Source organism: Geotrypetes seraphini, chromosome 7 (assembly GCF_902459505.1).
Source record: "Geotrypetes seraphini chromosome 7, aGeoSer1.1, whole genome shotgun sequence".
NCBI lineage: Eukaryota > Metazoa > Chordata > Amphibia > Gymnophiona > Dermophiidae > Geotrypetes > Geotrypetes seraphini.
In genome coordinates, this window is record NC_047090.1 from 113,483,866 (window position 1) to 113,497,125 (window position 13,260).

Below are 13,260 nucleotides of genomic sequence, written 5' to 3' on the forward strand. Positions count from 1 at the left end.
TGACCGGAGACCCGGTCAAAAAGACACAAAAATAACAAATAATTAACAAAGACGCGAGCACAGCGACTCAAACAAAAATAACAAAGAAAGACGCGGTGCAAGAGGAACAACGAGATCGCGTGCAGCAAGGGAGCAGTGCTTCTGGCTCCGCGGAAAACATTGAACTGAGGCCATGCTGAGGAGATGCATGCCCTAGATCGGGTGGGAGGGTCATGCGTGGGCCAATCGCAAGCTTGAAGGTCTTCAAGCAAGTCTGCTTGTGAAAACGTCCGCTAGGGGGGCTCCGTCGGTGACGTTACCCACATGTAGAGAATATGTTGCCTGCTTGTCCTGGGATAAACAGGATGTCCGGGGGGTACTTGGAGAGACCTCCCAGGAAAGAGACTTGGGGAGTTCTGATTGACAAGTCGATGAAGCCGTCCGCGCAATGTGCGGCGGAGGCGAAAAGGGCGAACAGAATGCTAGGAATGATAAAGAAGGGGATCACAAACAGATCTGAGAAGGTTATCATGCCGCTGTACCGGGCTATGGTGCGCACTCACCTGGAGTACTGCATCCAGCACTGGTCACTGTACATGAAAGACACAGTACTACTCAAAAGGGTCCAGAGAAGAGCGACTAAGATGGTTAAGGGGCTGGAGGAGTTGCCATACAGTGAAAGATTAGAGAAAATGGGCCTCTTCTCCCTCAAACAGAGGAGACTGAGAGGGAATAATAATAATAATAACAGTTTATATACCGCAGGACCATGAAGTTCTATGCGGTTTACAATGAATTAGAAAGATTCTGTGAATTAGAATGAATTACAATGAATTAGAAAGATTCAATGCGGTTTACAATGAATTAGAAAATTCTACAAATTGAATGGAACATTCATAGTTAGAGATTAGTGGTTAACAGTTTACGGGATCAGATTTGGGGGGCGAGATTGTGCAGATTCGTTACATGATCGTTACATGATTGAAACATTCAAGGTACTGAAGGGAATAGACTTAGTAGATAAGGACAGGTTGTTCACCCTCTCCAAGGTAGGGAGAACAAACATAAGGAAGTTCTTTTTCACCCAGAGAGTGGTAGAAAACTGCTACGCTCTTCCAGAGTCTGTCATAGGGGAGAACACCCTCCAGGGATTCAAGACAAAGTTAGACAAGTTCCTGCTGAACCAGAACGTACTCAGTTAGGGCTAGTCTCAGTTAGGGCGCTGGTCTTTAACCAGAGGGCTGCTGCGTGAGCAGACTGCTGGGCACGATGGACCACTGGTCTGACCCAGCAGCGGCAATTCTTATGTTCTTACCTGCCTCAGACAGGTGTAAATGTGTGTGTCTACTTTTCTTGGTATAATTTTATAAATGCACTTAGGTACATATGTGTCCTTATAAAATAACACAAATAATGTGGTCTCAAAAACACTATTAATCCAGGAAAATTAAAATCTCCACCAATATAAATAAGTATTTTCCTTGTTGGATTACATGTTCTAATTCAAATTAGACATAATCCCATCTCAAATTTCTATAATGAATTTTTTTGTGAACCTTCAGCTGGTTGAAAATCAAGAGTTCATTTACACTTTGATAACTTCATCAATAATCATTATTGGTCTGATTTTCTTGGTATATGTAATATTATAAATCTTATAAATAATTTTGTTGAAAATCTTATTAATTCCACTTCAATTTTCAAATAGTGCACTTATCTTTTTCTTGATGATACAGAGAACGAGACTGACATAGTGCTATATTTTGCTCTTTGCCGCATTAGGGAAGGGGTTCCTGCAATAACAAATTCTCATTATAACATTCTCCTTGAAGTCCATAACCATCTTCTTACAATAAAATAACTTCACCAACCTTTGCTGACAACATACTGTTCTTTTTCCCTGTGGGAAATGATATTCAAAGTATTGGGCTGCTACTAAATTTATACATAGCATGTGTTGTAGAATGGATTACAGCTGAATGTTCAAAAAAACTGAAGTAATGCTAGTAGGGATAGATAAAGAACAGATTGAATTAGAGTAGTTAACTGTACTGGGGAATGAGTTAGTTGTGAAAAAGGAAATGTTGGTATTAGGGATATGGTTGGACTTTGCATTAACAATGGGGTATCAAATCTTGAAGACTATTCAGTTGGGTTATGCACAATTGCAAATGCTGTATAGGCTAAAGCTAAATGTTACTGCCGTATGATTTTAGTACTGTGGTACAAACGCTGATATTACGTAAGTTAGATTACACAACGTGCTCTATCTCGGAGTAGTGAAAATGAAGAACAGGGCATTGCAGGTACTGATGAATTCTGCAGCAAGACTAATTACAGGTGTTCCTCAGTAGGTCCATATAACGCCAATCGTGAGGCAGTTACTTTGACTTCCAATACAGCAAAGAGTTCAATTTAAAGTATTATCCATTGTATACCAGGTTCCATACCATAAGGCCCCTGATTGTTTTCAGGACTTGTTAAAACCATATTCTTCGAGAAGAGAGTTACGATCAGAATATGCTATGAGATTAGCCTTAAATAGGGCATGTACTATAACACATGTAAGAATTGGGATGTCGATGTTCTCAGTAGCAGGTGTGAAGTTTTGGAATACACTGAGGTCAATTGCATTTGTGTAGGCCTAGAAATGTTTTAAAAAATTACTGAAAACACATTTGCTTGTGGATGCATTTATATGAGATTATGAATAAGGTTTCATGCAAAGACATTTGTTCAGTGTTAATAACTAATGTGTTGTACTGTTTTTATCTATTTTGTATGTTGATTGTACACTGCTTAGAATTTTAAGCAGTATATAAATTTTTTAAATAAATAAATTTATTATTTCCAGGTACCAATAATGAATCTCTCCTTGAAAAAATGGAGACGGCATCTGACATTTATTCATTCTCACACAATTGCAGATGACCAATAGAATTACACTAACATCATCCATTCAAGTTCTTCATTGAGACCTTTAGGTTGAACTGTATTCAATTTAATAATCCTTTTTTGTTCCTTATAATTTAGTCAGCGCTCATAGTTCCTTTTCTTCCATCCCTGTTGTACTGTGTCTATAATGTGCCACCAGAATATCCCCTAAAGAATAATGTTGTAACATAAAATAAAATTATATTAATATACTGCAGTACCTTAAATTTCTAGGAAGGTAACAAAATTGAAGTAAAAACTGAACAGTCACAGTAAAATACAATGATTTAATCTTCCAAGAATTTTGCAAATAAGCAAGTCTTCAGTAATTTCAAAAATTCTGATAGGAGCCAGAACTTGCTATCAAAACAACTAAAATCTTTATCCCAAGTTGCAGCTCAAACAACAGAAGCTGTTGAAAGTATATTTTATATAGACAACCTTTGACAGATGGAAAAACAAATAGAGCATGAGTGCACTGTTTAATGTCTTAAATTAGCAAATATGAAATGGTCCACATTGGGTGTGAGACCATGTGACCCCTTATAACATATACAACCAAATTTAAATATTACTCTAGCCTCAACTGGAAGCCAGTGTAATTTAAGAAAATAAGGAACGACATAATCTGACTTTTTTAAATTAAAATCAATCAAACAATTACATTAGTGATTTCTATTCTGCCATTACCTTGCAGTTCAAGGCGGATTACATAAGGAGTTATCTGGACATTTCCCGTAGTATTATGGAGTGGAGCGGGTTGCTATTGGGGATTGAGATGATTCTTGCTGTGTTAGTTTGTCTTTAAGGATTTCTTGAATAGAAGGTTTTTATTTCTTTTCTGAAGGTTTTGTAGTCTGGGGTCGTGATCAGTAAACTGGAGAATCGGTAGTCTAGTTTTGCTGCTTGAGTGGCCAGGAGGCCATCGTACATTTTTTTTCATTTGACATTTCTGATTGGAGGGTGCGTGAATGGAGTGTGGGTTCTCCTTTGTCTGGTTGTGGTTGTTTGGATTAGTCGGTTGTTCAAGTAGGCTAGGCAGTCTCCGTTTATGGTCTTAAATAGAAGCCAATGTGAATCGAGGTAAGCCGCTGTGATGTGGACATGTTTCCTCAGTGAGTAAATAAGTCTCAGAGCTGTGTTTTGTACTGTTTGTAATTGTTTTATCATGGTTGCGGGGCAGGGGAGATAGAGGATGTTGCAGTAGTCTAGAAGACCCAGGACTAGGGACTGGACCAAGAGCTGGAATTGTTTCCTGTCGAAAAATTTTAGAACTTGCTTAGGTTTCTCATGATTGTGAATGATTTCTGTATTGTTTTGTTGATTTGTGGCTGCATGGTACAGCCTCTGTCTATCAGCATTCCCAGAAGTTTTAGAGTGGGTTGAATGGGGTATGTGATTGAGTTTATTACTAGGTTTGTTATGGTTGGGGTTTTGTTATTTTCGAGGAGGATGAATTTTGTTTTATCTGGATTCAGTTTCAGTTTGTGCTCTTTCATCCATGTTGCTACTGTTTTTAGTGTTCTGTGTAGTGTGTCTATCATGAAGGGCGCTGGTTGATCAAAAGGAAGGAGAATGGTGATGTCGTCTGCATAGCTATAGGAGGTTAGGCCTAATTTGTCTAGGCAAGTGCCGAGGGATGCAATGTAGAGGTTGAAGAGTATGGGAGATAAAGGCGATCCTTAGGGTACGCCCAGGTGTTGAACCATGGTTCTGATTTTCTTTGTTTGACTTTACTCTGTAAGTCCAGGATTGTAGGAATCTACGTAAACATTTTTTGATAACCTGCAAAATAAACAATATTACAATAATCTAGACTTCAAGGAGAACATTATAATAAGAATTTGTTATTGCAGAAACTCCTCCTCTGATGCAGCAAAGAGCAAACATAGTTCTATGTCAGGAGTCTAGTTCTTTCTATCATCAAAAAAAGAAAAAGATAAGCATACTATTATTGATTGAAAATTGAAGTGGAATTAAAGTGATTTTCAACATAGCTATTTATAAGATTTATAATATTTCAAAAACCAAGAAAATCGGACAAATGATGATTATTGGTCAAGTTATCAAAGTATAAATGAACTCTTGATTTTCAACCAGCTGAAGGTCCACAAAAAAATTCAAAGCAATGAAAATAATCTGGTTCTCAAATGATATGCCTGATGAATATTCATTATGGATATTCTGATCATCAAGTCTATATGTAGCCTTCAAAGATAGGTTTGTGTACCTCTCTTCTATGTGAGATATAATCTTAGTGGTGCTAGTTATGCAAGGGACCATTGGAATTAATTATTTCTTTGTATGGTCAGCTGTAGAATGAATGGTACATGGATACTAGTTAACTCATATATGGTTCTATTAACCCTGTAAAGTATCCCCTATAAAATAAAAATGTCATGTAGTAATGGCAGAAGATATAGAAATTGATGTTCATCTTGAGTGAACTGACAACTCATCTGTGGGGGCAACTTTCAAATTGTCAATAGTGAGACAAAGGGCTCCTTTTACTAAGGTGCGCTAGGGCTTTAACGCGCGGAATAGTGTGTGCTACATTGCCGTGAGCGCTAGACCTTAACACCAGCATTGAGCTGGCATTAGTTCTAGAAGCGTAGCATGTGGTAATTTCCTGCATGCGCTAAAAATGCTAGTGCATCTTAGTAAAAGGAGCCCAAAGTTTATAGGTACTTTTTAACTCATGGACTTTGCAACAATTTTCAAAAAGTACAAGTATACTTTCACAAAAAAGAATTTATGGCTCTCTCAGAAATGACAGGTATTACAAACAGGGAAAAATTGTAAAGGGGGCTGCGGTATATTGTTTCTTTAATGAAGGTGTTTACACAGAAACATACTGGTAAAAAGAAAAACCCCTTCAGCCAAGTTACTCAAAACCAGATACTTAACATCTCCAAGGTTCCCTGAAAAAAGGAAACCAACCTGAGTGAGTTGCTTTTCCCCTTCAGAAAATTCAGCACAGCAGAATCAGAGCACCACCTGTGTGAAGGTAAAAAATGTATACAGTATTTGGTTTGACAACAAACTCTTTTTTTGAGAGCATTTAAAAAGACATTTTTGATAAAATAGCTATATTCTGCTCCTTTGCAATTCCAACTAAAATGGAACCAAAGCTAGCATTCTGGCACCACAAGTCTTCACTCACAATTTCCAATTTCCCCCCTACTTTATATTTAATTCCTCACCCCTTCCCCTCACCACCTAAACATACCTACTCTGATCCTGGCTGCACTGGTCCTGGATATTTCAGGAATGATCCTCTATCTGGCATCTATCTGTGTGTCATCATTTGGGCAAGAAGCCTAATTTCTCTCTTACTCCCAAGAAGCTGTGAATGTAATCCCAACTGAGACAGGTATGGAAGGCCTGACATAGGGACTGAATCACCAAGTTATAAGAAGTTTCCAATAGAGAATATAAAAAAATCTGTCCCCATCTCTGCCCCATTCCCGCGAACTCAGACCTTGTCCCTGTAAGCACGGTCCCCATCTCCACCCTGTCCCTGCAAGCTTGGTCCCCATCCCCGCAAACCATCTGATCCCATCTGCACAAGCCTTGAATAGTTTTATACTGAACTTATTTTATTAAAGTATAAAAACAAACAATATTCTGTACAATTGTCATTTTAGAAATCAGTGGTCTGGCTGCATAACTAGAGGAAGAGATCTTTAGCTGGCAGGGCTTTGTTTATAAACATTTATCAACACAGCTACAATACTACTTTATCCTAAAGAAAAAAAAAAAAAAAAGGCATTTTTTTCTACCTTTGTTGTCTGGTTTCTGCTTTCCTCATCTTCTCATCATTTGTCATTCTCTTCCTTCCATCCACTGTCTGCCTTCTCTATGCCTCCTACATATGGCATCTGCTCTATTTCTATGCCTCTACCAAAAACTATTTGCCTCTCCCTTCCATCTCTCCCCCTCCACCTCCCCCCTTTGGTCTGGCACCCATCTTCTTCCCTCCGCCACCCCAGTCTGGCATCTCTACCTTCTTCTCTTCACCCACCCCAACAGGTGATTTTTTTAGCATCTCTCTCCTGCATTCCTTCCTTCAGATCTAGTATCTGCCTCTTCCCCCTCCCCAAATGCTCTGGTATCTCTCTTTCCTCTCCCTTTACCTTCCTTTTCTGCTCTTCCTTCTCAATTTTTTTCTACCTCTTGCCTACTTTCTTACTTTCCAGTCCTCAATTTCCCTTTCATTGTATCTACTTATTGCTTGCCACATCTTTCCTTCACCCCTTTCAGTATCTAACTCTATCCTCTTCCCCCAATCCAGCATGTGCCTTTTTTCTTTATCCCCTCCTTCCATCATTTGCTCTTTCCCCTCTCCACTTCCTTCCAGAGTCTGCTCCCCTCTCTATCCTTTCCCATCCAGTGTCTGCTCCCCTCTCTCTCCTCCCAACCAGCATCTGCTCCTCTCTCCTCTCCACTTCCCTTCAGCATCTGTCCTCTCTCCTCCCTCCCCACTTCCCTTCAGCGTCTACTCCCCTCTCTCCCTTCCTCATTTCCCTTCAGCATCTGTTACCCTTTCCCCTCTCTCCATTTCCCTTCAGCACCACTGAATCATCTTCCTCCCTTCCCTCACCTTCACGGGTGCTTTTCAAAGTTTACTCTTTCTGAAGTGTCTGAACACATCAATATTCTCACAAGTCCCATGCGACTGCTTCGAAACTTCTCCTCTGATGCCCTTTTCTGTTTCTGCTTGGGCGGCTTGCGTCAGAGGAGAAGCTTTGGGGCAGTCGCATGGGACTTGTGAGAATGGTTATTATGTCTGGACACCTCAGAAAGAGAAAACTCTGAAAAGCGCCCATGAAGGTGAGGGGAAGGGAAGGAGATGGCTTGACAAGGAGAAGAGATACCTGAATGTTTTTTTTTGCTGCTGGTGGTAGGAGGGAGTGTTGCGATCGTGAGGAGGGCTGCTAAATGGCCTTGTCCCCTTACCCTCAGTGAGCAGTTTTTTTTCCTCCCTGTTTCTGCGGATTACCGTGTCATTCTCTAGTCACCAAGTTCTAAGTTTTATTAAAATTTGTTATCCCACCAATCAAAACATTCCTTTTTTTTAAAAAATTCTTTATTCATTTTAAAACTGACAAACAAGTGATTAATATTAAAACATTAAATTACTAATAAAATATACAGCACTTGACATTCTTATATTCTTATAATATTTTGATATCGTGCTGGCTTGCAGACTTCAACATTTTGTATGTGTCTATAGAAAGGCTATGTTATCAGTAAAAAAAAAAAAAAAAGTTCATAATCTGGTAACTATAGGCAACTAACTATAATTTTTAAGTAACCACTACCAAATATTCTCAATCCAGGAAGTCTGTTCATTTCTTTATATCCCTACCTTTGGAGCATAGGGTTAACAGAGTCCCAGTACTCCTGGAAAAGCAGGAACAGATTTGTAGGCAGTGACAGGTAAGTACAAAGTGCCTTGAAGTGTCTTTCTTGTGAAGCTACAAAACAAAAAGGCAGAATGAGTACTTCAAGTCCCACTTACAAGTATCCAATTCATGCTCTTTCTTTGCAAGTCTGAATAAACTCCTGTTTCTCTTTCCTAGAAATATTTTTTTATTATTTATTTTAGTATTTATATACCACTTATAGCCTAAGTGGTTCACATTCAGATACTCAATATGGAATTCCTTCTCCTTCACAACTTCGCTATGATTTGAAGTGTTTACAGATGCATAAAATTACAATACAGATTTAAATAGGCCAGTGTTTAAAACTAAAATTAATGTGCCTTTTTCTCCAAAGATCAACCATTATAAACTCTTCCTTTGTCCGTGTTCTTTTTTTCAGTCTCAAGGGCTAGCTCAATATTCAAATAGTACAACTAATATTTCATTTAGTTTTCAGAGCTCTATCCCTTGCACTCACAAGACTGCAGCTCTTCAGGAGGTGTCACGCCCAGCAAATAATGGAAAAATAAAGCAGCACAGCGGAGGTAAGGTATTATCCCCTTCTTCACACAGTCCCATAGATACCAGCCTGGGATATCCTGCCTTAAGCAGCTAAAAGAAAGATAATGAGAGAGAGTGGAGTACATTTTAGAAACAAAATGCTGAGAAATTGAAAAAATTCATTCACTGGTCCATCCTCTATCTCTTTTTCTTCTGTTTGGCCTCCATCTTTCAGGGCTACATCATACTACAATTACACTGTTTCAAAGGGATATGGTAACTTCTTACACATTTACCTGTAAAGGAGATGGGACGATAAATGTTATTTAATTTTATCTCATAATATAAGTCATGCCAGGATTTCAAAGTGCTAGTGACCTAATAGAAAGTCGATTTTGACAGCTGGCAATTAGAATTCAGAGAAAAATTTGTATATCTGAATTTACAGTATATCACTTAGAGGAAGAAGAGGGGGATGGGAAGGTATTTTAGATTGATCTGCCTTTTCTTCCATCTGGAGGTGACACACAGAAGACACCGGAATAGCAATACCATTTCTGCCACCAGAAAGGATCACAGGAAGCATGGTGGAGCATGACCACACCTCTCTGTCCCCTTTCTGCCAAAGAGGATCAGGAGAAAAAGAGAAACAAAGACATAATTTTATAACAAGTCACCTAGGTTTCCAAGCAGGGAAGGTGCCTATTTTAAAAAAGACACTTGGGCACTTCTGTATGTATAGAGGTAAACGTAACCACAACTTGCTGAAGACAGACATATTTACACCTGGTTCGAGAATAAGCATAACTGCTAGCATATAAAATGTGTGCATAGAGGTTGCACAAAAATATAAGTCTTTCTTGGCACTGAGCACATTTTTCCATATAATATGGGTAAATTTTATAAAACCTCTTATACACACATAAAATGTCAGTCATCCATGATATAATGGTATTTTCTTTTAATGAAACATGCCTGAGCCCCCATCCCTCACCTTTTGCCCTTGACCCTATACCTCTTACCCCTTTCACCAATTATATTTCCTCCTCTCTGATAATTCTTGTCACAGGAAAACAGGGAAACAGAATCCAGGTGTATATGGAATGAAAAGGTAGATATTTTGTATTTATTAGGGTTTTAGACTTTCTGATATGGATATCACATGGTATGGGTAATTCTTTCCTGGTGAGTCAGCCATAGGAAAACTCTATCTCTAACTCCTCTCAAATCTCTCTCCATCTCCAATATTCTTTCCATTCCTCTACCTTCAAGGATCCAGAGAGGGCACACAACATACAGCATTTGCATATTTTGCACTACTCCTCTAGAATGCCTTGCCCCAAACTTCAGAGCTCTCTTATCAAATTTAAGAAAACAATTAAATTATCTTTTTAGTCATGCATTTGAACATCAGTTCCTTACTGCTTTGATGATAGAAAAAGATGGCATAGAAAATTTGTAAGAGTAATGAAAGGTAAAGTAATGGGTAACCTGCTGTAATGATCCAACATTATATCATCAGTAAAGAATGAAGAGATTAGTTTATACCTTTCAAATTATTTCTCTGTGCATGAATCTCTATGAATCTTGGCATGTTTACTGAACTGTACTAAGCAGTAAGCATGGGAGTTAATATGCTAACCATCCACATTGCCCCATGGGAATAGCTATTGTATGCTAAAAACAGTCAATAGTGCTACAAATCTTGTGCTGTTTAGCCCGGGATGGAGCAGTAGCTGGGTGGAATTGAGGCCAAGATTGGGTGTGAACTGCACATTGCAGTTAGCCCAGAATAATTAGCCCAGGGTAGTACACCACTTCACCTGTGCACTTAACATGGGTGTATTTAGTACTTCCTCAAGAAGTTACCGTATTTTTCGCTCCATAAGACACACTTTTTCCCCTCAAAAAGTGGTAGAATTAAGGGTGCATCTTATGGAGCTAATATACACAACACCCCCGGCGGTACCTTTAAATTGTGGTGGTCGCTGGAGGGCTGTCTCAGGGCAAGCGGCACACAAGCGTGCTAATGCCTGGGCCCGCAACACTTCATCGGGCGAAGTGGGAGATCGGCATTCAGGACGCTCTCAGCTGACACAGCGGAGACTGCCGCAGACATCTAGGAGGCACAGCACGGCAGGGCGGGGATGGCAGCAGAGAGGGGAGAAAGCTTATCAACGCTTGCGATCCCAGGGCAGACTCCACCCAAAGGGAGGCAGCGTGCAACTGTCATCATCATCTGAGCGTAGCGGCCAACAGCATGGAAGAAAGCAGGGGAGAGGCCAGGGCTTCACTGACGCCGAAGGGGGACTGATTGCTGATACAGCTGGAGTCGGCATCCCCCAGAAAGGAAGCCCAAAGCATTTTCAGCCTGGGTCGCACCATGGAGAAATCCGATTTGGTTTGCAGTCGATGGCGTTTCCTTGGCCTTATGCGGGTCTCGTCTAGTTTTTCATTAGCTTTGGGCACCACACTTCAGTATTTTGCTTTATTGCTCTGGGTCTTTGATCCTGTATGTGTTTGTCTTCTGTGTTTATGCTCTATTTCACTGGAATTCTGATGGGTTCAGCATGCTCTGTTAATTTAATTACTGCCTGGGACAGCCCATTTTTTTTAACTTCTGGTCAGCTGGGCCTCTACTGTGTTTTAACTTATCTGTTATCTTGTGCTCTGATACTTTTAAATATCTTATTTTACATTTTATATTTTAGTCCACATATGGTTGCTTAGTAGATATGTTTTGTTCCATTAATCTTGTGTTTGGTGATCTGACTTTAATTGCATTCTAATTGATCCTTTGCTCTATGATATGCTTTGTGGTATGTTTTATTAATTTGCCCTTTTATTCTGCTGCTTTGGTTCTGTTGATATGCATTTTGATTAATCCTTTGCCTTGTAATATTTCTTGTAAGAACATAAGCAGTGCCTCTGCTGGGTCAGACCAGAGGTCCATCATGCCCAGCAGTCTGCTCACGTGGCGGCCCATCAGGACCAGGACCTGTATAGTAACCCTCTATCTATACCCTTCTATCCCCATTTCCTTCAGGAAATTGTCTAATCCCTTCTTGAACTCCAATATCGTACTCTGTCCTATCACACCCTCTGGAAGCGCTTTCCAGGTGTCCACCACTCTCTGGGTAAAGAAGAACTTCCTAGCATTGGTTCTGAATTTGTCCCTTCTTAACTTTTCTGAATGCCCTCTTCTATCGACGATTGCTCTGTAACATGCTCTGAGATATGCTTTGTCCACTTGCACCCTTGTTTTGTGCCATTTCTGATATCCTTTTAGCATTTGAGCCCTGTCCCTGTCTGCCCTGTGTCCTGTCCCTGCCCATCCTGTCCCGGACTACCACTAGATCACCAGAGGGGGGACAGGGTACAAAGTCTGACAGTGAGGGGGGACAGGGCGCAAAGCCTGGCAAGGAATGTGGGGTTGGGTGAGAGCCTGGCAGGGAGAATTCGGATCAAAATGTGTTTTTTTCTTGTTTTCCTCCTCTAAATCTAGGGCACATCTTACAGGCAGGTGCGTCTTATGGAGCAAAAAATACGTGGTTTTTTTTACTTGGAAAATAAGGTTATACCTTATTAGACTAACTTAATACATTTTTTTACTTAATACATGTTTCTATGACTAACCTTTGGAAGCTAAAACCTCCTTACTCAGGCTAGGACAGAAAGAAGATTATCACCTTTTTCCTCCAAAATTTGTTTTACTTTTTACATAGAAACATGATGGCAGATAAAGGCCAAATAACCCATCTAGTCTGCCCATCCGCAGTAACTATAATCTCTTCCTCTCTCTAAGAGATCCCATGTGCCTATCCCACGCCTTCTTGAATTCAGACAGTCTCTGTCTCCACCACTTCCTCTAGGAGACTGTTTCACACATCTACCACCCTTTCTGTAAAAAAGAATTTTCTTAGATTACTCCTGAACCTCTTAACTTCATCCTAAAACATCTCATTCCAGAGCTTCCTATAAAATGAAATACACGACTCAGGTGCATTTACGCCACTTAGGTATTTAAACATCTCTATCATAAGCCCCCCTCTCCCGCCTTTTCTCTAAAGTATACATATTGAGAACTTTAGTTCTGTTCCCATATGCTTGAAGAAGTTGGGAAACACTATTCTAGAAGACCCCGCCATAGGGACTCCCCAATCAACATGCCAAACTCACACCATTTTAGTAGTCTTCATCTGTCTTGGTGGGGGAGAGTCCAAACAGTTAAGATGATGATTTTGCCTGTGGTTTGCTACCAAATGGGTATGTTGCCAATTTACTTTCAGAGGTCCTTTTATAAGAAATTGAATAGTATTCTTATCAAATTTATTTGGAAGGGTAAAACTGCTAGAATCGCTTTAGCATCTCTACAAAAACCGATTGTGGAGGGAGGGGTAAATTTCCCAAATTTCTA

At 39.8% G+C, this 13,260-nt stretch overlaps 1 protein-coding gene across 4 annotated transcripts in view; it reads right to left on the reverse strand.

The window, feature by feature from the left end:
- Window positions 1-13,260, reverse strand: part of UBR1 (ubiquitin protein ligase E3 component n-recognin 1) — a 531,921-nt gene that overhangs the window by 34,390 nt on the left and 484,271 nt on the right. For all 4 annotated transcript variants that reach the window (XM_033952836.1, XM_033952835.1, XM_033952834.1 and 1 more), the window contains exons 41-43: window positions 8,821-8,954; window positions 8,285-8,393; window positions 5,854-5,910 (exon numbers count right to left, since the gene is read on the reverse strand). In XM_033952836.1, the coding sequence (XP_033808727.1) occupies window positions 5,854-5,910; window positions 8,285-8,393; window positions 8,821-8,954 (300 nt within the window). The remainder of the gene's footprint in view (window positions 1-5,853; window positions 5,911-8,284; window positions 8,394-8,820; window positions 8,955-13,260) is intronic.